Source organism: Sorex fumeus, unplaced genomic scaffold (genome assembly GCF_029834395.1).
Source record: "Sorex fumeus unplaced genomic scaffold, SorFum_2.1 ptg000044l, whole genome shotgun sequence".
In the NCBI taxonomy this organism is placed as follows: domain Eukaryota; kingdom Metazoa; phylum Chordata; class Mammalia; order Eulipotyphla; family Soricidae; genus Sorex; species Sorex fumeus.
The window spans coordinates 31,338,088-31,364,220 of record NW_026606101.1 but is presented as its reverse complement, the minus strand read 5'-3'; the positions used below and the strand labels follow the sequence as shown (position 1 = coordinate 31,364,220).

The 26,133-nt window shown below is 42.4% G+C and overlaps 1 protein-coding gene across 3 annotated transcripts in view; it reads right to left on the bottom strand.

The window, feature by feature from the left end:
* ISM1 (isthmin 1) overlaps positions 1–26,133 on the bottom strand; it is an 87,132-nt gene that overhangs the window by 18,568 nt on the left and 42,431 nt on the right. Inside the window, exons 2-3 of one of the 3 annotated variants that reach the window (XM_056121564.1) lie at positions 13,554–13,793; positions 4,956–5,220 (exon numbers count right to left, since the gene is read on the bottom strand). In XM_056121564.1, coding sequence (XP_055977539.1) covers positions 4,956–5,220; positions 13,554–13,793 — 505 coding nt within the window. The remainder of the gene's footprint in view (positions 1–4,955; positions 5,221–13,553; positions 13,794–26,133) is intronic. The other 2 variants (XM_056121565.1, XM_056121566.1) reach the window with 2 other exon arrangements.

The following is a 26,133-nucleotide window of genomic DNA, read 5'->3' as shown; positions in this document are numbered from 1 at the left end:
TGTATCCAAAGTTGAATTTGGAGTATCTCTCCTTTCCTCTATTATGTGCCCATAAGATCTGACAAGGAGTGTTCTACAGGGCATACAAGACACATGGTTTTTTTCTTTTCTTAAATGGCAACTCTGTTATTTGGTCAACTGATGGGGAAGTTTCCAAGAGTCTTGAAATCATGAAAGATGAGAGATTTCTCAATGGCTCAAGATGGCTATAAGGTTCAGACAGGGACCTCACAGGCATTTAGGGGCTGAGGGAAGCTCAGAAACAACACTAACTCAGTAAGGACAAATTCTGTCTTTAAGATTAAAATGTGGGGGCTAGAGTGATAGTACAGTGGGTAGGGCATTTGCCTTGCACGTGGTCAACCTGGGTAAGATTCCCAGCATCCCATATGGTCCCCTGAGCACCGCCAGGAGTAACTCCTGAGTGCACAGCCGGGAGTAACCCCTGTGCATTGTCGGGTGTGACCCAAAAAAGCAAAAAAATATTTTTTGGGGGGGGGGCAGGGGTTTGATAACCAGTGGTGCTCAAGAATCTCTTCCAGTTGCACTTAGGGGATCATAAGTAGTGTGCCAGGGAACAACTAAAGTTACTATATGCTTTATCCCTTGTACTATCTCTTTGGCCTCAGGGGGACTCTTTTGTAACAGTCATGAGTTTGGCAGAGTTTACTCTGTAAGCTTACTCCCTGTGGCACATTTGATATGCCAAAAACAGTAACAACAAGTCTCACAATGGAGATGTTACTGGTGCCTGCTCGAGCAAATCAATAAACAATAGGAGGACAGTGCTATAGTGCTACAGTGTTATAAAAAAGCTTCAAAATGAAAAAGTTTTTCTCAAGGTGCTTTTCAAACTTTAGTGAGCTTGAGAATCACCTGGTGACCTCAGTTGTCAAAATGAACAAGCAAAACAAAGAGGTATTCTGGACATCGGCCCGGCCATCCTGCTTCAGCACAAAGAAAGCTGCAGGCCTCAACCTGGGATGCACACTGGCTCCATCGTAGAGCTTTGGAAACATTAAAGCCGAGACCTCACTCCACAGAGAAGCTAATTTATTGGGTCAAAAGAAGTCTGGACAGAGGTATTTTAAAACAAATCCACTGGATGGACATGGAGAGTATCATGCTATGTGATATGAGCCAGAAAGAGAGGGACAGACATAGAAGGACTGCACTCATTTGTGGAGTACAAAATAAAATGAGTCTGACACCCAAAGACAGTAGATACAAGGGCCAGGAGGATTGCTCCATAGTTAGAAGCCTGCATCATGTGCTGGGGGAAAAGGCAGTTGGGATGGAGAAGGGACCAGTAAGTAAATGATGGTTGGAGGGATTGCTCGGGATGGGAGATGTGTGCCGAAAGTAGACTAAGGACCAAAGATGATGCTCAGGATCTGTATTGCAAACCGTAATGCCCCAAAGTAGGGAGAGTATGGGGAATATCGTCTGCAATATTGGGAGGGTGGGAAAGGGGAGGGTATACTGGGGACACTCGTGCTGGGGAATGTGCACTGGTGGAGGGATGGGTGTTTAATCATTGTGTGATTGTAACTCAAATATGAAAGCTTGTAACTATATCTCATGGTGATTCAATAAAATAAAAAAAATTAAAAATATACAAAAAAAAACCCAAAACAAAACAAAACAAATCAAATACACTGGATGACAGTAGTGAGCAACCCAGGCTGAGAAACTGACCTCAAATAGCGATGCTCAATGCAGCAGAGCCCCTGGAGGGTTTGCTTAAACACAGGTTTTGTGGATCACTCCAATGTATCTGATCTAGGGGTACTGGGGCAAGGACTGGAAATCTGAAATCCTCTCAGGATCTCAACTGATGCTGATGTAGCTGGCTTGGGCTGGCATAGGAAAAGTGTTTGAGCCAAGAACTGGCATCTTTAAAACATTCAACCAGCGATTTTGATGGCAGGAGTTTGAGCTCTATTCTTAGAAACTATGTCCTGTGTAGGGTGGGCAAACTGGTTAAACTAAAAACCAGTTCAATGAACTTGTTCTTCTACTCGTATCTTTCCATCTAAACAGTCTATTGATTCACTCTTCTCTCCTTAAGGATCTACGATCCCTCCAGTCTCCACCCACCCAGAGAGGACAATAACATAAGAGTTAAGACTGTGGACTGAAACTGACTGAGATAGTTTGAAGCTCAAGGTCGACTTGCCTAATATGGCAGGATTCAGTTTTCCCATCTGTCAAATGGAGTACCTGCTTCAAAGATCATGGAGAGGGACAGTGCATGAAAAGTGCTATATAAATGTGACTTTCCCTTAAAAGACAGACAAATTACACTTCCGCTGGGAAACGAGAAGCTTTCACCAGCTTCTTGGCTGGAATGGAGGCAGCAGAGCTTTCATAGTATTTGGCTCCTTAATATTTGATGTATATCTCTATCAGGGCACCCTTTTGGTCTCTCAGTTAATTTTTCCCCCTTGGTCCACAGATAGCTGAGATTCCCTTTTGGGAAAGAGCAATGTCTTAGCCATTTTTGAATTCCTAGCATCTCACACAGTGCCAGACACAAGACGTACTCTTTCTAATGTTAAGCAACTCAATGATGTAGTTGGAAAAATACCCAAACACTGTCCTGCTCTTTGGAGCTGCTTAGGATCATCTACTAGCAGACCGTCTAATACACAACAAACCTTTCTGCAGAAAAAAACTAGGTAAAAGTGTGAATGCAAATGGTGCTGGACAGTCATTCTCATCATCTGTAGTTGGCTTCTAAATGAAAAAATGATGAAGTTACAAGAACAGCTTAATGCTAGATTCATGCCCAACACCTCAAACAGTATTATTTTTAAATTTTATTTTGGGAGGAAGATTCCTAAGTATGCTCAGGGAACTTTGGGGACTCTCCCAGTGATTCTCAGTTAACCGGGCTGGTGGCCCAATGCTGGCATCCAAGGATACAGTGCTGCTGTGTGCTGCGATGCTGAGGATCACCAGGGACACCCAGACAGAACACAGGGGCCTCCAGCACTATTCGAGGCTACCCAAGGCAACACTAGGGCAACCACATGGACATCAAAACTGGTTTTGGCACTTAATAGCAATCATTCTAACTACTCTACTATCTCCTGGCACTACTATATATATATATATATATATATATATATATATATATATATTTAATTTTTCCATACTCTCAATTATGCTTGGTCTGATGATTTCAACCTTTAGGTTCATACCTGGCAATGTGGCGCTTGGGCCTGGTGAGCCAGTAGAGTGTTGGGGAGCTAGCAGAGTCATACTTGGCAGTGTTCAAGAAGCCATGTGTCATAGGGGATCAAATTCAGGGCTTTGGTTATATTAAATATGTGCTTTCCCACTTGAGCTACCTCCCATCCCTCAAATGTTCTAACTTTAGAGGGGAGCATCTCTCAAGCAGTGCTCAAGATTGATTCTCATTCAATCTGGTGATGGTTCAGTGCAAGGGCAATGGTGTCCTGTGGAACCAGGGGTGATCTGAAGCACCTGGTTGATAATTGAGGGCCACCAAGACTGCACCTGGTGATGCTCAAAGCACTTTATGACACTAGGGATCTACTAGGGATCAGCCGAATCAAGACAAGTGCCTGAAGTACACCAACCTCTCAAATGTTCATGTAACACACTCTCTGATTGTCCATGAAGGTTGACCAGCAGCTTGTCAAATAGGCTTCCTCTTCTTGGATATGATTTTCAGCCATAGTTGTATATGCATAAAGCCACATGAATAATTCTTAATTTAAGCAGATAAAACATATATAATCTCCAGATTGAGGTTGTGGTGTACCTTTTTCAGCTTCCTTCTCTTTCCTTGGCTGCTACTGAGATATAGAACTTTAGGTAGATCAGGTACAATTGGGAATCATACGATTTCCTGTGGGCCCTCAAGATGCTATAAAGGGGCCACGGGGAAAATCATGTAAATGGGAGACTATTGCATCATGAGACCAGGAGGCTAGATGGAGCCAGAGGTAGTTAAAACAGTCCAAAGGGGTCCCAGTTGGAAAATAGTCAAGAAACACTGTAGTAGATACAACTCAGACCATAACAACTGGTGGGGTTGCAAGACGGAAGAAGTCCGGGTCTCTCACAAAGTGAAGGTTAGTTCCCCTATACTGTCTCCCATCCCAGCTCAAGGAGAAATAAACTTTATTATTGTTATTGTGATGATATTTTGGGGCACACTCAGCAACTCTCAGTAATTATTACTGTGCTCAGAAGTGACTCCTGGAGGTGCTTGGGTACCATATGTGGTGCTGAGGATTTGAACCAGGATTAGTGGAATGCAGAGAAACTCCTTGATTCCTGTATCTCTCTGGTCCTCAATTTTAATTATCTTAAGTCACTGCATTTAGAAGTTATCTTACCTATCCTACTCTAAAAACATCTATGGTTAGAAGATCAAAGTTGGGGTCTTGAACTTTGCTGGTGGAGAGTCATTGAGTCATTTGATAATGCATAGAGCTATGAGTGATGGATATTCCCTATGAGCCCTATGGGCCACTCCACTCTTTTTTCAAATATAACATGGCTGCCTTGTCAAATAGAGCCATTGGATATCTCTCTGGACATCTCTCTTTTATTAGACTGATGTTTAATGTGAACTTATATAGTCAAATTAAAGTAATTTAATTTTATTTCTTCATGTTTAGAAAATAATTTTTTTTGTGGGAATAAAAAGGCAGAACCTCAAAGACCCCTAACTACAAAAAAGAACAATTCTCTCCTACAATAATTGGTAATGATTTTAAAATTATAGTCTTCCCAGAAAAACATGGCTGCTGGTACCTCCTTGGGGCTTCTGTGGAATAGTCTTTATGAGTTATGCCTCCTAGAAGTCCCAAAGCCACATACTATAAATTGGGTTTTTCTTGGCTCCATGTCCATTAGGCCTTATCATCTTTACTTCTTCTCCCCACCAATTTTATATTACTGGGTGGTAAACTCACCATATTCTGGCTGCTCTTTGGATTCAAAAGTCCGGTGGCCTGGGGCCGGACGGTCCCACCCTCTGGGGGGGTTCAGGAAGTTGCTGTCGTCGGAGGTACTGTCGTATTTGTAGTCCTGGTCCCCGCTGTTGGCCCTGGCCAAGGACAAGGACCTCTGCCACCAGGCCCGCCAGTCGGGGGATGGGACTGACCAGCTGGGCTTATTCTCTGGATGCTGATCTTTATCTGCTTCAGAGTCAGGGCCATCCACCACCTCTATTGTGACCTGAAGAATTCAGAACAGTCCAGGGTCAATAAGGAGGCACCAATCTCCAAGTAGAGTGGCCCTTGGAAGACAGTTTGAGAGAACAGAGATTATGATAGATGCATCCCTCTGGAAGGAAAGTGGGCACTGCATGGTGACAAAGGATGAAAAACATCCAGGAATGGTCCAACTGAGCCCCAAAACTATGTAGAATTGATGCATGAGGGCCTCAGATTGAGAAGAGTCATTTCACCATGAAGGCCTCGGATTTTCCAGCAATCACATTGCCAGGAAATCTTTAATTAAAAGACTCAGCAGGTACAACATATTTTCTTAGAGTTTCAAAATTACAAAATTTGTATGCAATAATACTGAATACTTGTTGACTGTTCTAATTTTGTTCTAGTTACTAATCTCAGTTTTTCATCTATTCCTATTTAATTCTTATAATTTTATTATTGATAGGTCCCTGTAATTGCTGGACCTAATTTATAGGCCCCTATAATTTGAAAAATTAGCTACAGCTAATTCCTTTCCATCTTCTATTAAATGAGATTTATCTCCCACATAAAAGGTGAATTTATCTTCTTTTTCTTTCTAACTGTACTGGTCTTGTGACCGACTTTAAGGATCATGTGTTTTAGGAGTGACGGTAACAACCTTATGAGCCTTGTAGCTCCTGTTCATTATCTTTTTCATTCTCTTGGGATGTTCCTAACAGTATAAGGAAAATCCAGTCTGGATAGTGCACACATTGAGGTCATGTGAAGAGAGAACCCATGTAGAAGAGAACTGAGGTGCCTTTGCCAAGTGACCACCTCCATGACCATCCAGGACTTCCTAGTAGAACCATGTAGAACAAAGACAAGTTTTCCCAAGCTCTGCTCAAATTTCTGACCCACAGAACCATGAACAATTCAACGATTGTTGTTTCAATCCATTTTTTGTTGGCTACTACACAGCAACAGATAGCATTTTACAAACAGAAAAAAAAAACTGGCACACTTGAAAGCTAACAATTTGCCTAAGGTCACAAAACCAGTAACTGGTAGGTGTGGGTGGTCTCGCTCCAAAATTCTCCTGCAACTTCACTTCACTGTCTCTCAAAAAACGTAGGTAAAGAGAGGTACCTTCACATGGTCATGGATGCAAAGAGGTCAAGAATGTTTTTAGGGACTGGATGCTAGAGGCTCTGTGGCAATATGGGCACGAGACTCCCAAGATCTAAGCTTCCACAGCTGTAAATTTTCACTCATCCCATAGTTCAGATCCAGTGCAAGCACTCAACCAATCCTCCAGGTCAGAGCAGACAGTCACAGAGCCAAGGTTCAAACTTGCTCTTGGACTTCGGGTGCCCAGTTTGGAAGGCACAGGGTTGGAAGAATGTAGCTTCTTGGCTCTAGCAGACACTCAACGTAGAGAAACTTGTTTAAAAATATATAATAAAAGACTCATTGGGTTCTTTGGCCATCACATAGCTCTTGCAACACCCCCTGGATGAGTTATGTGCAAATGAATCAGAAACATGCACTCCAAGTAATCAGCGCAAGATGTACTGGGCAGATGCATTTCCAGTTTTGCCCTAACCCGACATCTGAGAGAGTTGCTGAGAAGCTCTGCCAAAAGACACCAGGGTGTGCCCATCCCTGAGACAAACAGCCCCTTTCTTCTGTGTTAGTGAAGGAGAAGTTTGTATTCTATTCACTAGACCTTCAAATGAAGCTCTCCTATATAGAGTGGGCCTGGGGCCTTCAGTGGTCCTCTCAAGGTCAAGTGTGTGACCTCCAACCTCAGAGTAGAGCATTCCACTGGAATGTAGTACTTAGGAGGGCTTCATTGGCTTGATCTCATGTTACTCCCATTACTCCCATCTTGTAGCGTCCCTGCAGAAGTAATTATAGAGCTTTCAGTTAAGGCCATCAAGAAGGGGAAAGAAGAGAGAAAATACACCATGCATTCTGTACCATTGCTGCTAACTGAAAAAGATTGTCACGAGAGGTTCACAGGGAGTGGGATACGTTCTCAACCTTGAAAGGCCAAGGGTAGAAGGAGAGTACAGCTAAGTGGTACAGCAGGAGCCAGATGGTGACAAGGAGGAGTCTTTCTCCTCTCCAGTCCTGCCCCACTGGCAGACAGAGGAACTGAGCCGCAACAATCGTCTGCAAGGCTATTAAGGGTCTCCGAGGGTAGAAACTGCCAAGAGCCAGGCAAGCCTGCAATTATGGTAATGAAATCAGTCACTGGGTAGGAGATAAGGGGGAACATGCCCAACCATTTTGGTATTCCATTTGTATTCAGACTGGAGTCAAAAGGACTGCCTAAACAAAACATGCCTTGCAATTTCTCCAAGTTGGGAATAAAAACAATTTTATGTTTTAAGCTATTACTGTCAATATGACTTTAAAACATTTTTTTTTTATAAAACTGCTACTCAGATCCAAGCAAAATAGATTTATTGCTTGGCCAGGCAATGAGTAACAAACTACAAAATTTACTCCAAAAACTATATCAAAGACTAAATCTCAACAGCTTAGATATTTTTTTTTCCCTTTTTAAATTGCTCGCCATTGGCCCAACTGAATTAAAATCTAAAAGCAAAAAACCACACAAACCTTAGGATCCACCCTCCCCTATAGCTAATAATGCGGAAGCCTCATGCTTCTTTTTATATCAAAAGAAGAAATCTTAAAACTGAAATTTCATAGATATAAAATTTAAAAGTCCTGATGAGCATATAAGTGACTTCTTGAATTGTAAGGATTAGTTTGACAGTTTCTATTGCTCTTTTATTTACATATTTTCTACCATCAAAGAATGTGTTTATAAACAGATAATAATCAAAGGGATGGGATGAAGGTGTGGAAGTGAGCCCAGCATATTTCCAAGCTTTAAGGACTGTAAACTTGACCATCTTTTCTCTTCTTTAGTACACATAATTAAAAATCTTATACTAACTTAGTTTTTTTCTGCACTTTTTGACATCATGAATCAAGACAGAAAAATGCAGAGAACTCATTAAAAAAACTCAGTTTCAATTTCTGGTAGAATGTCATCCATCAGTTCTTAACAGTATAAAATAAGTGCCAAGTGGGGAATTCTGACCAAATCCAGGAAATGACCCTATGGAATGGTGCCATTTTCTTCCCTCTTTTCAAAGTTAAAAAATGTTTATTAGGAGAAAAATTCTTTACTCTTGCTATGAAAAATCACTTTTCAGAGGAAACACATTTTTCAGATAACTGATAATAAACTCATAAGAGTGACACTATAGAACTCTTAATGTTTGAATTATTTTGTTGTTTTTGTGTTATAACTGGCAGGGCTCAGAAATCTTACCCAGGATAGCTTCGTGCAAGCATGTGAGGCAAGCACGTTATCTTCTGTATTATCTCTCTGCCCTGGAAACCTTAATACCCTGAACTCAGGAGAATCTTCTGGAATACATACACATATATTCTATATATATAGGCTTTGTTTTTGCATCATTCCCAGTGGTGCTCAGTGATTACTCCTGGATTTATACTCAGGGATCTAGCGGGATTTGGGACCTACCCACTGCAGCTTCCAATTTTCTAGGATCTTATTGCTTGTTGATCCCCTAAGTCTAGTAAGTTTCAGGATCTACACAGACACTGATCAATATTTCTCAGAGAGGAAAATGAGCTCTGAGAGGTATGGCAATTTCCTCAGGAACAAGGGACAGGAAGACAGTTTTCCAAGATAATGCTTGTTTTCCTTACTTAACTATTGCCACAAAACAGAGTAAAGAGATATATAATCTCCTTTTGAACTCACTTATACTTTAATAACAGCACCTGCAAACTCAGTTAACTAGGGGTATGCTTTACCAAGTATTATTGCTCATTCTATGCAAATCAGCCTCAAATTTCAGGCACAGAAATGTCTAGAAAATTCAGCTTCCCTAGATGAACAGCAAAGAAGACATAGAGTCACTTCCAAAATGAGGTCTTCTGATCTCCAACTATTTTATACCCAACTTCCTCTTTTATGTTCATTCCCATACTGTGAGCAAACAGCATATACCACTTTGGGAAAGCTTACCAGCGGTCTGGCCTGTGTTTTACGGAATAGTCTTGGTTAGTCTTCACAACATGACTTACTTAGTATTATATTACATAAGTTTATACTGGTACTCACAGACAAGAGAACTGAGATCTAGAACAGTTGAATAACTAGCATGAAACCACAAAGGCCAAGGCTATACAACTGGATGGTGGTGCCATTTGGGAAAGTTCTGGACAAGCGGACTCGCAGCTCATGATCCGGACAATAGAGCCCATGAGTAGCTGAATAATACAAATCTGTCCCTAAAGGTGTGTGTGTCTATGTCCTGGACACAGATATTTCTTGGTTCTTGTTCTGTGTCTATGTCCTGGACACAGATATTTCTTGGTTCTTGTTCAGACAGACCTTCCATTCCAAGAGTATTTTAGAGAAACAGGAGGAGGGAAAATCAGAAGTAGAAGCACGAACAGCATTTGCAACACTGGCCAACTCATCTGATTGTATCTTGTGGCACTCCAGAGGCCTAGGGCCATGTAAATAAGTATGCGCAAGGGGAAAAAAGGTCTTCAGATGACTATTTAAAATTCTTCCTCAATGGAAGAAAAGAAATAAGGTTGAAATGAATACTAATCTTACTTTGCTCCAGAAAAGAGAAATATTTGGTTGTGAATAGCTACTGTGGTAATGAATTGATGCAGTAAGCCTAATAATGAGTTTATTTTAGAGATTTTTGTCTTTGCTATCTGGCCATCAGCTGCAAACCAAAAACCCAGCCAAGGAGAGATACCAAAGTTCAAGTTTTACTTGTCCTGAGGGATTTACTTTCTTGCTTTCCTGAATGACTCTTTTAAACAACCAAACCCAACTTCAAGTATTGTTTTAAATTTAATATGGAGATTTGGTTCAGGAGTTGGAGGCTATTTCTTTCTACTTTGCACATTGTAGCCCCCCCCCCCCTTATTTCTGCAGCTTGAAGCAGTCTGAACCACTTGGGACAGAAGCCACCTAGCTTGGGAGGGGGATGGGGGATTTGAAAAAAAAAGCTCTGAAAAGCAGAGCTTTTTGAAGGATTTCCCTTCTGAAAAGTCGAGAGGCCTTAGATGTATAGGGCCCCATGACTGGGGACATCTATGGAAAGGTCTGGGCTATTTGGCAGGAGGAACAGGCAAAAGGGAACCCAGCCTGGGGGCGTGGGAAACACGGCCAGACACTGTGGAGATTAGGGAGGGGGGGTCTGCAGAGAGGAAGGGGTATCAAATTCCTGTTCAACTCTGTGGCTCTGATTAACTAGAAGGGGGCGAAGGGCAGGTTGCCAAGGGTGGGTGGGAGGGCAGTGGAAACTAGGCCAGGCCCCTGGCAGCGGAAGCCAAGCCACGGATGTGCTCTTCACCTGTCCTCACTCTACTCCCCCCAGGGGAGAGAAAACACTTTGATGGGGCCCCGAGTCAGCAGCAGGGCTGTCTACTAGGCTGAATAAGCCTGTGTCAAACCAGTGGGTTTCAACAAAAGAGCAGAAGGAGTAAAGGCTGCCAACATGGAAACCATCACCCCTTTTTAGAAAGCACCTCATCTTCAGAAGGATCACCGGGGAATTGGTTTACTCAAGTGCAGTGGTGCATGGGGCTACATGGGGCCAGCTGTGTGTGTGTGTGTGTGTGTGTATGTGTGTGTGTGCGCGCGCGCGCTCATGTGCGTACATGCACTCACATACACATTTACGCACAGATGGAGCACTAGGCCTTTGAGGGGAGCAGCTACTTCCTCTTTATTTGAACATCTTTCTGCATGACCAGCATTAACCTTTTGTGGTCTTCCAGAGAGAGACTAGAAACATAGCCTTTTCTTTTTCCTTTTAGAGCCAACATGTCATCAGATCAATAGAATGTGATGACTCCCTCCCTCCCCCAACAATCCACATACAAATTTCACATAGAGGGACAACACAAAACCAAATGAAAGAACCTGACGAGGAAGTGGGTGAAAAGATGGGCTTGGCTGTCTTTGGGGGTTCTTTGACATAAACAGTATCTGGAATAGGAGGTTCATTCATTCCTAATTTGTTCTGCTATTAGCCCTGGTATATGAAATTATGGTGGCCTTTGAGGGGTGATCCCTAACTAAAGTGTGACTCAAGAAAAATATGGGGACATGATAGGAGTTCCCTGTCCTTCTTTCCACTTTGTACACCAAACATACCTTTTGGAAGAAACTCCTAGAGCAGTGCTTATTCCTGTGCTGGGACAAATGCAGGACAAAGGAGAAACGGCACTGGTTGTTACTTGTCAACTGCTCTAAGTCTATGTGAACAGGTGGTTTGTGGTCTCAAGGGGACATGGGTAAACAATTTCCATTTGCCCCATCTCTGCTGCTGTAATCTGCACACAGGAAAGCTGCCTTTTACAAAACCCCCAGAGACTCTTCCCAAGAGAATCTCATGTGTAGCCTTCTCACAACTTGCCCTCCACTCCACAAACTTCAACAGCCCCTTTACCCCTCAGGAAGTCAGGTGGAACTGCTCCAAAGCATTCTTTACTACCTGCCCAGCGAAACAACACAGCATCTTATGATGAAAAATGAATTGCAACCTTGGCTGCTTTACTGATTTCATTATACACAAACTTTGTACTGCATGGGCTGGAGACGATTTAGGCTCATGGTTCTCTATGGCAAGGTGATCTGGGTTTCTGAGCTCTGTGGACAACAACTACCTTTATAACCACCACTGTTCTCTGACATTTAATAATAGTTTAAAAAGTCCCAAGGGATGAGCTCACTCGTCTACAGAGAACAGAGAGGCAAAATATTAATATAGGTAGCACTGAGCAATAACTAAGCCTTGACATAGGAATATAGAATCAATTACCAAACAGAGTAGGAAGTAGAAAGAGAAACTCAGACTAGAAGAGAAATAAAGACAGTGGTGGAGGATTGTGGATACTTTGTGCTTGGAAAGTGTAGTAAGGTTATATGTACCATACATTTAATACTGTTATAACTTCTTAAACTATAATAAATAAAATTAAATTTTAATAAAAGGGCTCAAGTGTATCCTTAATAGGGTCTGGGAATCTTCTAATGAATGGTTATATCTAGGAAATAGAGGGGGACCTTGAGAGATATAGCCCACCCTGGGTGGTGGGGTGAGGCGTGCAGTGCTGGGGATAAAACTAGGTACTTGCACAGATAAGGTACATGGCCCTGGCTACGGAACTAGCGCTATGTCCACTGACATAAGGAATTCTTAAAAATCTAGCAACTAATAGCTTAATCCTCAGCATTAAATCCACACTGATATTCACTACCATTTTTTTCTTTTTTCTGGGAAAGATGTGAGCCACAAGCCTTAAATTGCTTTAGGCATGTTCTAAGCACCTTTGGGGTAAGGGCAGGCTGATTCTGAAACTATAAAATGTATAAGCAGGGAGAAATCACTTCCTGAGGAAGAAGAAGCAATACTAAGCAACAGTTATTTTCTCTCCCAGTCTGTACCTCTCAAAGTGGTCTTTTGTACTTTATTGGAGAGCTGTATGGCCTGTTCATGGCAGGAGGGCAGTGAAGCAGCAAGACTAGTTTTCTAATTCATCAGTTGGAGTAATACAAGACTCATCAGAAATAATAACTGGGGCGTGCAGTGATTTCTGCACATGAGTTGTCAAAGAGTGACCTCCAAAGCCCTTTGCACTTCTGTACTGCCCTACATCTGCCTGTCCATGTAGATCTGCCCTTTGTGGAATTCAGTGTTTTTTCTCCTCTTATGGATCACTAGGAGCCTTTGACACTCACTGTCAAGAGGTGTCTGGGATCTTAATACCTAGGTCATTTTGGGTGAAGGTAGAGATCATAGATTTTGAAAGTTTCAGGCATGGCATTTATATGAGGTAGGGGCTGGTCAGTGTTTTCTATCTGATGTATGTTAATAGTGATGTTTGTCAGCCACCAGGACACTGGCATTATAAGCAAAACAACAGAGGTCATGGAAATCTGACCCCAAACAGTGGCATGTAGAGAGCATTCATCTCCAGATACTGTTAATTAAGGGCCAGGAGTTCTGGTTGAGGAACTTCTGCCATGTAAGCTAAGTGGAATTTGATGCAGAGAGCAAGAATAGGAAAAGTTGACTTTCCGCAGGTGAAAATAATGGAGAACAAAACTGAACAGTATGGAAGCAGCCAAACGAGAACAGCTGCTGCCAAGAAGCTTACGTTGCCCAAGAGGGAGAGATTCCTAGCCATCATGGAAATCTGCTCTGGGAAGAACAAGGGAAGAGAGAAGCCAAATCCTAAATGAGGATTTTGTGCCCAAATTATCTTCCTGCTAACATGCATTACCTGGATATTTGGATTCTGCCCATTGATATCAGCTTTTGAAAGATCTGGAAAGTTGGGAAGATCAAGGAGAAAGGATCTGGGGCCGTCTCTTTGCAGTGAAGGGTGTCCAGGCTCTTGCCGAAACCCCTGTCTGGGGAAGGGCTGGTGTGTGGCCTGGTGATCCAGCGGTTCCCCTGGCACTTCTTTAGGGCGAGGAAAGTTGATTCCTGATGAAGAGTCACTTTCCACATTAAGATTCTTCTAAAACAAACAGAAAAGGAAGCAAACAGATAAATAGGGGAAACGAGATTAAGAAATGTTATCCAAAACAATACTTTCAACTCAAGAGCAAGAACAATTGCAGTGGTTGACCTTGAGCCAGGATGGTATTCCCAACTTATGTGAAATTTCTATGGCTTAGTTTGCCCATCTTCTAAAGGTCAAATCATTAGCAAATTTTCCTTAGCCTGCTGACCGAGAAGTTTCTGGGGGTTAAAGAATTAGGGACTGTTTCAGAAACGCTAAAGCATAACCAACCCAAAAATGGCATTCAGAAGGAGTATAATGTTCATTTAGAAGTAGAATGATGTGATGACTTCAGTCTCACAGCTTCATCTGATTAATGGCTCTCACTTTGTTTTTTTTTGTTGTTTCATTTATTTTTATTTTTTAATGAATCATCATAAGATACAGTTACAGACTTACGAACTTTTGTGCTTACATTTCAGTCAATGGCTCTCACTTTGGATATGGCCCTACTGTTCAGAGTTTATCTCTGTTGGGGTAAGGACACTAGCAAAGTCTCTTTCAGGAGATCTGGGAGCCCCACAGACAATTTTCAGCTCACAGTTTAGTGTAAAGGTCTGAAGATGCAATACTGTCGGGTTCTGTGGCAGTGGGGTTACCCAGGAGGCCACCCTGGTGATGCTGGGGGCCTCAAGGATCATACCTGGTGGTGCTTGGGACTTCCAGAGCTGCACCTGGCAATGCTCAGAGGATCTTGAGCCTGGGATGGATGAGTGCTAGTCAAGCGTCCTACCACTGTAATATCTCAGGGGCCCTGAAATGTGTGTTTTAGGTAACAGATCAAAATATCCGGCTAACTTGACCCAAAGTATTGATTACAGTAAGTAATCTATGCATCTACTGATACATCCATTTGTCCATCCATCTCTCTGTCCATCCGTCCATCTGTCCATCCATCCATCCATCCATCCATCCATCCATCCATCCATCCATCCAATCAACAAATGCAAACCAAGTTCTAGGAATATGAGACAAGGAAGTGAATGAAACAGACATAGGCTTTACACTCTTACAGTGTACATCAAGTTGGGGGCAATACACATTTTAAAAAATATATTACATAGGGGATGGAGCAATAGTACAGCAGGTAGGGTGTTTGCCTTGCACGTTGCCAACATGGGTTTGATTCCCAGAATCCCATATGGTCTCCTGAGCACTGCCAAGAGCAATTCCTGAGTGCATGAGCCAGAAGTAACCCCTGTGCATTGCCAAGTGTGACCCAAAGAGGCAAATATATATATATATATATATCATATATAAATAAAATTGGATCTGAAAATCATGTTACTAAGAAGAAAATAAATAAGGACATGATAGAGTTCAGCTAGGAACAACAATAGACAGGGAAAACCTCTCTGAGAAGGTCACTTTAGATAATAGATCTGAATAAGAAAATATTAGTCTACAATGAGGATCTGGGGAAGAACATTCTAGAGGAGAGTAGCAGCAAATAAAACAGTCTTGAAGTAAAGATGAACTTGGTGTATTTAAAGAACAGAAAGACAACCAGTGAGGTTGGCAGGAAGGTCGAGCATGGCTGGTATGGAGCAAAGGCAGAAGAATGATATGAGGCAAGGATGAAGGGATGGAAATGGTTAAAGAAAAAAATATCTACACCACTCTTAAACTTTAATGATTTTTATTCAAAAAAGGAAAATTTCAAGTTTGATATTTTTCCCAGTTAGTAAAAACAAGTCTCTACTTAGTTGCCACTTGGGGAAAATTTTCTAGTGATTGTGCAGTGTAGAAGTTGCTGGACTTCTTTCCCAAACCAGCTCTCTTTCCCTCTGCCTCCCTGGACCTCTTATTGGAAGTATCATCCATCCCTGTAGAGATGGCATTTTCATGTTTACTGGTTAAGAGAGATGTAGAGATAGAATTTCACCAGTGTTTGGGTCAGTGGTTAATGTTCTTGTTATTCTTGGGTATGTTTGGGGTGTTGTGAGTGTATATTCCAGCATGCTGTCTCCACATGCACTCCCCGCTTCTCTCCACAGTTCCTTTTACCCAGCCAAAAGGTTACATCTGGTATCAAAACACTCCTGACTCTACATACCCAAGGTCAAGAACAGCCGGAGGATGAAACACATGCAGGAGATAAATATCTTCTTAGAGAGTTAACCCAAGGAAATGATTTTGCTAGATCTCTTTAAACAGAAATGAGGGCTGAATACATTCACTGGTACAGAGACAACCTTTGTGAATGTTCCAAGAGGCTCAGAGCAAACTTGAGATAGACAGCAAGTTTGCTGTCTTCCCTGAAAATGTGCAGTCAGAGAGGGGGTATGCAGGATATTCCTCATCATGTTTTTACTTGCCCTCTCAGGAGACATGGCCAGGGGTAATGTCTTTGTTCACCTTTCCAGCCACTTCTCTGCCATGGTTTTGGCTTCTGGCACATCCTCATAGAGGGTGTTACCCTGGCATCCTCAGGCATTCCTCAATGCAGTGGAAGCCAAATGTATTATGCTGAGATTGAGTAGGAGGTGAGGGACAGAGGGAGAGAAAGAGACCGAGTAAGAAAGGAGAGAGGGAGAGCAAGGAAAGAGAAAGGGAAGGCAAGAAGGGAGAGAAGGGAGAGAAGAGAGCAAGTAGGGGGAGAGGGAGAGGAAGAAGGGGGGAGAAAGAGAGAAATGAGAAGAGAGGAGGGAGAGAGGAGGGGAAGAATAGGAAAGGTGGGAGATAGGACAGGAAAGGAAAAGAGAGGAGAGGAGAATTCAAGGTCACAAAACCCCTCTATCAACTTTATGTCTAAGAATGTGTCAGAATTACCTACATAAAAAAAAAAGACCAAAACCAGGAAAGGCTGGAGAGGGTGTGGAGAAAAAGGAACCCCAGCACATAGTTATAAATTGGTCTACCCGCTATGGAAAGAATTATGGTTATTTCTTAAAATATTAAAAATAGACCTACCACATGACCATTAATTTTATTTCTAGAAATCTATCTCAAGAACACAAAAACATGATTTTGAGATCTATGCATGGGTGTGTTCGCTGTGGTACTATTCACAATAGCAAAGGTATGGAGACAATTCAGATGTCCAGCAACAGATGAGCAGATACACTATCTCAGTTATAAGATGAATTATTGCCTTTCCATCCAAAAATATGGATGGAACTGCAGGTGTTGTACCAGTATATCTGACCTGTGTGGGATATAAAGAAACCTAAACAAGGTTGAAAAGGCAAAGTGAAAGAAGGCATCCTTGAACTATGAATGCAAAAGTGTTTACCAGAAAGGAAGGGGAAGAAGGTTAGAGAGGGAAGGGACTGTGGCAAATTGTGAGAGTTTAGTAGAGGGTGTGGAGTGGCAATATCTATTTGGGAATGTGAAACTGTATCTTTAAAACACACACATCAAGAAAATCTGTCCCGGCCCAAAGGTAGATAACTTAACGCTATTGTTCTCTGGTTGTTCTCCCTTGGTGCCCAGCTCTAAAACATCCTGAACAGCAAAAGAGAAGACAACTAACTTCTCAGAATGGGTCCAGGTTTTACTGGCCAACTGCTCAAGGGATCCTCTGCAAATCAAATCCCAACTTCATTGTATCAATTGGGACATAAGGATGAGTGGAAGTCTCTTTCATTTTCTCTACAATGAAGTACTTTTTACTCCTAAAAATATTTTTTCCAAAGAAGTAGGCCATGCAATTTTAATGCTATTTGGCATTTTGCTTAGATAGCTGAAAGAAACAAGAACTGAGTCTGATTGATTTTTCGATTTGACTCTGGAATGTTTCCTGGTAGGCAATACACCACCGCAGAGTGACCCTGGTTTCGCCACACACCAAGAAAACTCCTTAAACTCCTGTGGTTCAGGGGTCTTGCATGTGAAAAAAAAGGAAACAAAACAAACAAAAACCAAAAAACAGATAATAAGAAGAGCCTGCACCCTCTCAAGAAGATGATCAAGAGTTTGGAATGTGTCAGTGTTAGGTCAATAGCTTGGATAGTTCAGGCCACTGGTGTCTCTGCCGGGAATGGACTGAGGTTAAAGTATGTTTTGGCTTGAGTTACACACAGAATTGTGGTATTTCTCAATCTTTTCCTCATCCCTCATAAGCTCAATGTTTTTATAGCATTTGAAGATGGGCAGTAATAAAGAAATGCTAATATGATCTGTGAATATCTGAATTATGCTCGCATCTCTATCCAAATACACTTATCTGGGCACCTTGTCTCCCTGAAACAATATTGCCCAAACTGTCCAGAAACTGTAAGTCATAGAATAATGGAAGGTATTTTCAAGTGGTTCAGATAAAATTATATTTTATTTTATCAACAGTCAAATTTGGGAGTAATTATTTTGGTGATCTAGATCAAAGGTAAGAGCCTGTAAAATCAGGATTTTTAACAATGAAGGAAAAGTCTTCTTTATCCTTTGTGAAAAGAAAATATAGCGCACCATCCTTACAAATGCCCCATTAGAGTCTTAGTTGAATTTCACTTCACATACATCAACCTCTCTTTTGAAGGTACCATTTAAATTATTTTAGCTGAGTGAAGATATTTAAGAAGAGATCTCAAAAACGCAGAAAGAAATAGCTGTGCTTTAATTAGAAAAGCACACACTCACTCTGAAGAGGCTAGTTTGGGAAATTTCAGAAGCTGAAAAGAAACATAACCATTCTTACCAAGGAGAAATAGGTTTCATTGGACCTAAATCCATGTGATACGAGAAAGCCAGCTTAGTTTGGGAAAATATCTTTTTACCCACAGTGTATTGAGCTGATATTCAACCTGTGTCAATGCTACAGTTCTAGGAGTAATGTTCTCTCTCTCTGGTAGCTATGACTATCCAAAGGATTAGAAACAGAAGAAACTAAAACTATGTTGGTTTACCACACATGCCTTGTTTAATTACTAGGGCAGGTGATGTATAGGCCAAATTGTCCAACTACTGCTTAATATTCCTCATCTTTGCTCAAAATTCCTGCCCTCTATTATTATATAATTTAATCTTCTGAAATGGGAATATAGCAGGGCCAGAGTGGCAATACAGTGAGTGAGTAAGGAGCTTGCCTTTCACATGGCTAACCCAACTTTCATTCCCAGCATCACATATGGTTCCCCCAATACCTCCAGGAGCAATTTCTCAGTGCAGAGCCAGAAGTAACACCTGGACATCATTGGGAGAGACACCCCCCCCAAAAAAGGGAATAAAGTATTACTAGAATATTAATACTTGAAAATATGTTCCGTATGCATACAACATTATGTTATATTTTACTTTTCACTACCTTGGCGTTCTAATTATCTATGCAATATTCATTCTGTACTTTTCTTTTCCTGCATTCCAGCACCATTTACATCAGGGGACCATGTGACTCAATTCTATTCAATGAACTTAGGTGGAAAATAGTGGATGGTAATGCAGAATGAGAGGCAGATTCAGCTGACTTTTCAAACTTTCTTCTACTTCCTGACCAAACTGTGGGAACAGTTGCTTGACATGAACTGCTGGAACAGATAGGCATGAGGATTAAGACTAAACTGAAAAAATAAAAGTTGAATGGAAATACGGAGGGGCCTGAGTCCCTTTTTGCACGGAATTTTTTTGTTGTTCATTTTGTTTGGGAGCCATACTTGGCAGTGCGTAGGTCTTACTCCTGGATCTGTGCTCAGAGCTCATTCCTGGCAGTACACAGGGGACCATAGGGAGGAGTGTTTAGGATTGAATTGGGTTTGGCTGCATGCAAGGCAAACACTTTAACCCTTATCCTATAAATATGGCCCCGCTTTTTGCATGGCAGGACCATATACTGGCTCTGGAATTGTAACCTCAGAACTTCTTTTGTCATGATCATAAACATTCATATTAATATTGGCAACTGGGGCTGAGAACTCCAAGCCTGCTTGTATCAGGACTGGGCCTCCTCCACTCAGATCCCCCATCTTCCAGTAGCTAGGCTTTACATCCACCAACTTCCCCCTGGTGCCATGTAATCCCATCAACGGTCAAGACCCAGACTATAAAACCAAGCTCTGGGAAGAGAACAACGCAGAGTCTCCTGTCCCCATGCCTGCCTGTCCTCATATGGTGGACCCTTGGAGGAGGGCAGGTTGAGTTTCCCTCCCCGCCCTGAGCAGAGCCCCGGCAGCTGAAGACCTCTGGAACCAGCCACAGCCATGCTTAAGACCACTCTCCACATGCTCAGACGAGCCTCACGCATGAAGGAACAGGCAGAGGAACTCAGGTGTGCAGGACCTGGGGCTGAGATCTCCAAGCCTGCTTGGATCAGGACTGGGCCTCTTCCACCCGGATTTCCCATCTTCCAGTAGCTAGAGAGTTACACCCACCAACTGCCCTGGCGCCATTTAATCCCATCAATGGCCAAGACCCAGAGACTATAAAACCAAGCTCCCGGAATCGAGCAGCCACATGAGTGGCCATGCAACCTCTTAATGTCTAGTTCTCACTCTCAGAGAATCCGGCAGGCTACCAAGAGTATCCTGTCCGCATGGCAAAGTCTGGTAAGCTCCTCATGGCATATTCGATATGCCAAAACCCAGTAACAATGATGGGTCTCATTGCTCTGACGCTGAAAGAGCCTCCAATGTGGCACTTGCTAAAATCTCAGGGCTAGGATGAATGGAGATGTTACTGGTGCCTGCTCGAGGAAATCAAAGAACAATGGGATGACAGTTGTACAGTGATACAGTGAATATAGGAATTACTATAATATTAGGAACAGTGTTCCCTGTGATGATGATAAATTTAGGGCTATGCATTTTAATAAAAAGGGACAAGTTCAATTATGTAATTCAAAGTATTTTGTTCTTAGCAATGGAGCACAATCCCCAGCTGAGGGAGATCCCAGCAGAGCATCATGATGGCAACTGGACAATGGATGCTCCATCTGATGCAAATTCATTTTTAATATCTCATTCTAAATGTGCCATATATACCCTCCCCAAGACAGTCACAAATTCTTCTCAGTGTCCTGGTTACTATATATCATATTTCTCAAATCTATTACTCACTAGGTCATGTAGTATTTAATTTAATTTTCTCTAAATTTCTATCATAACATTTGGATGGGGGATGCCCACATCTAATGACGCTGGGGACCATGTGTGTCAGAGATCAAACCTGGGGTTCTTTTAGTTACATAGTCAGCCCCTATAATTGCATTTAAGAAGTTTACTGAAAGAAATTGGAGCTGGATTGATAGTACAGTGGGTAGGGAATTTGCCTTCCACGCAGCCAACCCGGGTTTGATTCCTAGCATCACATATGATTCCCCAAACACTGCCAGGAGTAATTCCTGAGTGCAAAGCCAGGAGAAATCCACGTGCATCGCCGGGTGTATTTCAGGTCTTGACAGGAAAGGAAAGTTTGGGATACTTTGCTATAACAGAAAGCAAAGAAACTAAGTTATTGACATTGTCCTCTCAGAAGAGCACACAAGAATATGGGGGAGGGCAGGGATGTAGTTAAAAGAAATAGAGTACATGCTTTGCATGAAGGAGACCCAGTTCAGTCTCTGGGACAGCATGGTCCCTTGAGGACTGCCAGGAGTGACTCCTGAGTACCAAGCCAGGAAGACATTTGAGCTTTGCCAGGTGTAGTCCTTTTATTTATTTATTTACTTATTTATTTGGCTTCTTGGGTCACTTATGGTGATGCTCAGGCATTACTCCTGGCTTTGCACTCAGGAATTACTCCTGGCAGCGCTTAGCAGGTCATATGGTTTGATGCCAGGGATTGAACCTGGGTCAGTTGTGTGCAAGGCAAACACCCTACCCACTGTACTATTGCTTCGGCTCTACCTTTTTGAAAAGAAAACAGGAAACAGGAGCCAGCTTGAAAAGTCTACACTGCAGAAAGACAAGATGAGTTGGGTATCAAACAAGAAAATAAAATGCTTGTAGTTGACAGAATCTATGCAAATTCATGAGCTCTTGATGATACAAAAGAAAGCCAGAAAAAAATCTCACCCTTTGAAGCAGCTATTATAAAACTCAATTGTAAAGCTATTATAAAAAGAACTGCTTTGAACATTGATGTTAAGAAAAAAAGAGAGATTTCCCAGAAGACATACTATTTGAGATGTTAAGCAGAGGGAGAGGACAGAGAGGAGAGGAGGTGGCCAATGGACACTGCAGGCCTGGCAAAGGACACCGTGGAGCAGGCCTGCAGCATGATGAGTATGCCAAGGAACAGAGTTGGAATGGAATGGATATGAGGACTGGAGCCACTCTGCTGCCTGAGTAAGAGATCATTTGTTACATAATAGAAATACAAGATGGGACTCAGATGTTGGGCTTTTCTTTTTCTTTTTCTTTTTCATTGTGATACCATTAATTTATATGATTGTATTTGCTTAGGAGTACTTTTTCACACATCTGAATTCAAGTGGGATGGTGGTAGTCATTTTAGTCATTTTGGTACTTAGGAAGTTAAGTACCTTCGCCTTGTGGTGCTTATTCAGGGTCAGGGATAGAACCTAGCACTACACACTTGTGAGGAAGGTACTCTGCTCCCTGGGTCTCAGCTCAAGGGCTGGTTGTGTCTAACTCCATTCACATTGTCACCAGTGGCAAGATTTCACTGATACCTAGGGCTGAGTTTGGTCTGAGAGTTTTCATCATACTGTGAACCTGTCCACTAGGCCACCGGGTCCCTAGTGGCACTCTCTGGGTCATTTGGAGGCTTGCTGAAGCTATATGGTGCTCCTCATCTTTCTTTGTTTTCATCTACTGGCTCTAGATATTTCTGACAAAGTACTGCCAAAATGAACCCAGAAGAGAATATTTCATCTGCAGACATGGAATCATTTCTAAGATGACAAGTCCCGATGTTTGATTTCATGTGTCCTTTCTCGATAGTACAGGACTGGCCTAAGACCAAGGATGCCCAGTCACCGGAGCTGCTAATTTTGGTTATCTTCATGACCAAAGAGAGCAGCCACAGCTGTCTCATGGTCAAAGCGGTGACAGCACTCAGTTCCCCAGCAGTCATCGGGCAGGCAGAGTTGGAGAGGAAATGGTTCTCCAGAGAACCAAACCCCAGCACAAATCAGGCAATTAACCCAGGGAGAAGTATGAACAAGGTACAGTAATGGCTGATGGGGCCATCTTTGGGAAAGGGTAGTAAGCACTGTAGTCCCAGTACCACATACAGTCACTTGCCCAATTCCACAAATATCGACAAATGGTTGGTATATGAGAAGCAGGGCTAATTCAATGACTGCCAGAGGCCCAGGAGAGGTCCAAATAAGTAACAAATTGTAGCTGGCTAGGACAGTTTTAGTGCTTTTTTTTTTTTAAAAAAAAAAAAAAGAAAGGCTGTGGTAACTATTCCCAGATTAACACAACCAGGCAGACTTCTTGGAGGCAGACGGGATGGTAAATTTCTGGAGGGCAAAGAACAGGCCATATCTGCAATCTCTAAACCCCACACCCTCCAATTCCACAAGCTCAGGGGGCACCCAATAAGTACTAGTTGATGATAATGATGGCTACGGGCCTACTAAGATTTTGTTTTAATTAGGCTCAGGCTACAAGCCTCATTACCCCTAATGTTGCTTTTATGTGGGATTCTAAAGAAGAAAAAATCCAGGAATCCTCCATTGAAGATATTAAAGAAGATATTATTAGCAATGCTTTTGGTCTCATAGACTTTGAACAACAAACAACAGAGATTGTAATTAACGTCACTGCAGCCTCTCTCCTTAAAACATACTAACAATATAGCTAATTAGCAATATGTCCTCATTTGGGGCTGGACATCTGCATATTATTATCGACAATGCTTGTTTCCTTTTTCCAGATTAAAGGAAGCCATGCTGCACCCAGGCATATGGCCTGCTTCTTCCACATTAAAACACTCCATTTTCTCCGACCCATGGTAAACACACCCGGGACTTTATCTGTCCTGGGCATCGACTTTTGTCTGGAACACTTCCACGAGGCTAAAAATAAATTCAAGAATGCCATTGGTGGGATTTCAAAGGCAAGAACAAAAGCTTCCTCGTTGGGGAAGATAAAAGAATAAAGGTGCACAGTGATTATCTTTCCACATTAAGTAAGAATTCCTTGGGAGAGAAAGGAGCCAGGGGTATGAATAAAATAAGTTTCAGCGAGATACTGCAAGGGGTAAGGTGTTTGCCTTGCACATGGCCAACCCCAGTTTGAGTCTTGGCACAGAACATGATCCTCTAAGCATTACCAGGAGTGATTCCTGAGCACAGAGCCAGGAGTAATCTCTGGCACAGCTGGGTGTGGTTCCCCCTATATGCGGGGGAGGGGGGGAGTGACCCTGAAGCAAACAGAATATTAGAAAAAAATAAAGGCTCTCTCAAGGGGGTGTACTTACTATTCTGACTCAGAAAGACAGAAAGACAGTGCAAAGACTCTCATCATAAAAGAGGCAGCAGGGAGGGGCCATAGCACAGTGAGCAGGGCACTTGCTTTGCATGGGGCCAACTCCTGTTATATCCCCAATGCACCATACAGTACCCCAAGTCCTCTAGGAGTGATCCCTAGTGCAAAGCCAGGAGTAAATCCTGAGTACTGTCAGTGTGATCTCCAAATAAACTAAAAAAAAAACCAAACAAACAAGAGAGGCAGTAGGAAGTGGTGGAGAATTCTGTGAGGTGCTGGAGGGATGTATCCAGGATCATGGTGGGGAGGGTGGGGCCTATGGAGGCAGGTGCAGGTGTGGGGAAACTGCACAGTAGAATAGAGATGGCAAAACTGGCTGCCTTCTGTTCTCACTTTACCTGGGTGTGATAGCATCATTCCACTTACATGAAGAAACAGAGTAAGTAGCATTGCTTCTATTTTGGCGCAAGCGTAGAAATGCAATATCCCCTTAGGAATAATTTCTAGCAGGGAGAAAAGGACAACAAACTGAATGATTATCTCTTACCTAACTAATATCAATTGGGGGGTAGGAAGGAGTCTATAGACCAGTGGATTTCCCTCCCCCCCCCCCCCAATTTTTATCACTCTGGCCTCCTTCCAACTTTGCTTCCTTCCTTCGCCTCCCTGTCCCCATCTACCATTTGACCTCTTAGTTTCATGCTTTGGCTCTCCCAGTTGTACAACTTTCAGCTGGGCTCTCTGCTGAGGAACCCAACTCTAGAAGAGCGAATAGTATAGACACAGGATATTCCAAGAATGCAGGGGTTGGGGCTGGAGCGATAGCACAGTGGGTAGGGCATTTGCCTTGCATGCAACTGACACGGGTTCGATTCCCAGCATCTCGTATGGTCCCCTCAGCACCACCAGGGGTAATTCCTGAGTGCAGAGCCAGGAATAATCCCTGTGCATCACCAGGTGTGACCCAAAAAGGAAAAAAAAGAAAAAAAAAGAATGCAGGGGTTGTTACATCTTGTTTGAGATTGGAGCCTTCTGTTGAAAGTCTGAATAATAGCTAAGGAATCTTTCATTATGGTGGAAGAATGTCCCATGAGGATGTTTACTTTAGGGTTTGGGAGTGAACTTGCTTATGACTTCAGGCGATACTTTAGAAGAAATAAAGATGGTCAATTTACTGCATTTGGGCCAGAGGGGGCTCTGCAGGGAATCGGGCCACTCTTGTGGGCCACCCACCTCTCAGCTTCTCTTAATGGAAGATTCTTGGGGACCACAGACAAAATGGAAGTCAACACCCCACTGGCTTGTCTCAAATAGCCTTCTGTAAACAGCTTTGATCTTGAAAATGTGTGAAGTATTGGTGATTTTTCAAGTTGTGCTTCTCTACTGCTGGCAAAGAAAACAGAGTGGGAACTATCCAGGACCCATTTCCTTTATGTCCTGTTAGGCTAAATAATGAACAGAAATAAAACATGAATTATGCTTTCACGGCTAAGAAGACATGTAAGAAGGAGAGGATGGGGTAGAAAGTCAATTTGGTCAAAGAAACATTTGCCTGTCATCAAAATATCTTCACAAATGGAAGAAACTTTACTTTCCAGGACTTTTTTTTCCCAGGGAAGTGGTGAGTCTGCTTAGAAGTGACACTGGTAAATCTCTTAGGGTGTAAGGTAAGATGTTGTCCTGAAAAAGGTCACATTGAATTTGAGGCCTGAGCCAATTTGCTCAGGCTGTAAAGAACAGGCCCAAAGTAGCCACCAGGGGGTGCCAGTCCCCACTCTTCAGCTTGTGGAACTCAGACTCTAAATGTGCAAACATTTAATAAAAGTATGAGTTGTTGGGGAATTTTCATGTTGTGCATTCACAATTTCTGGCAAACAAATAGTGGTAACTAAACATCCAGGTCCATTTCACAAGATGCAGTTTGTTAAGTCTTTGACTAAGGGGCCCAAATATCTAAGCCATCC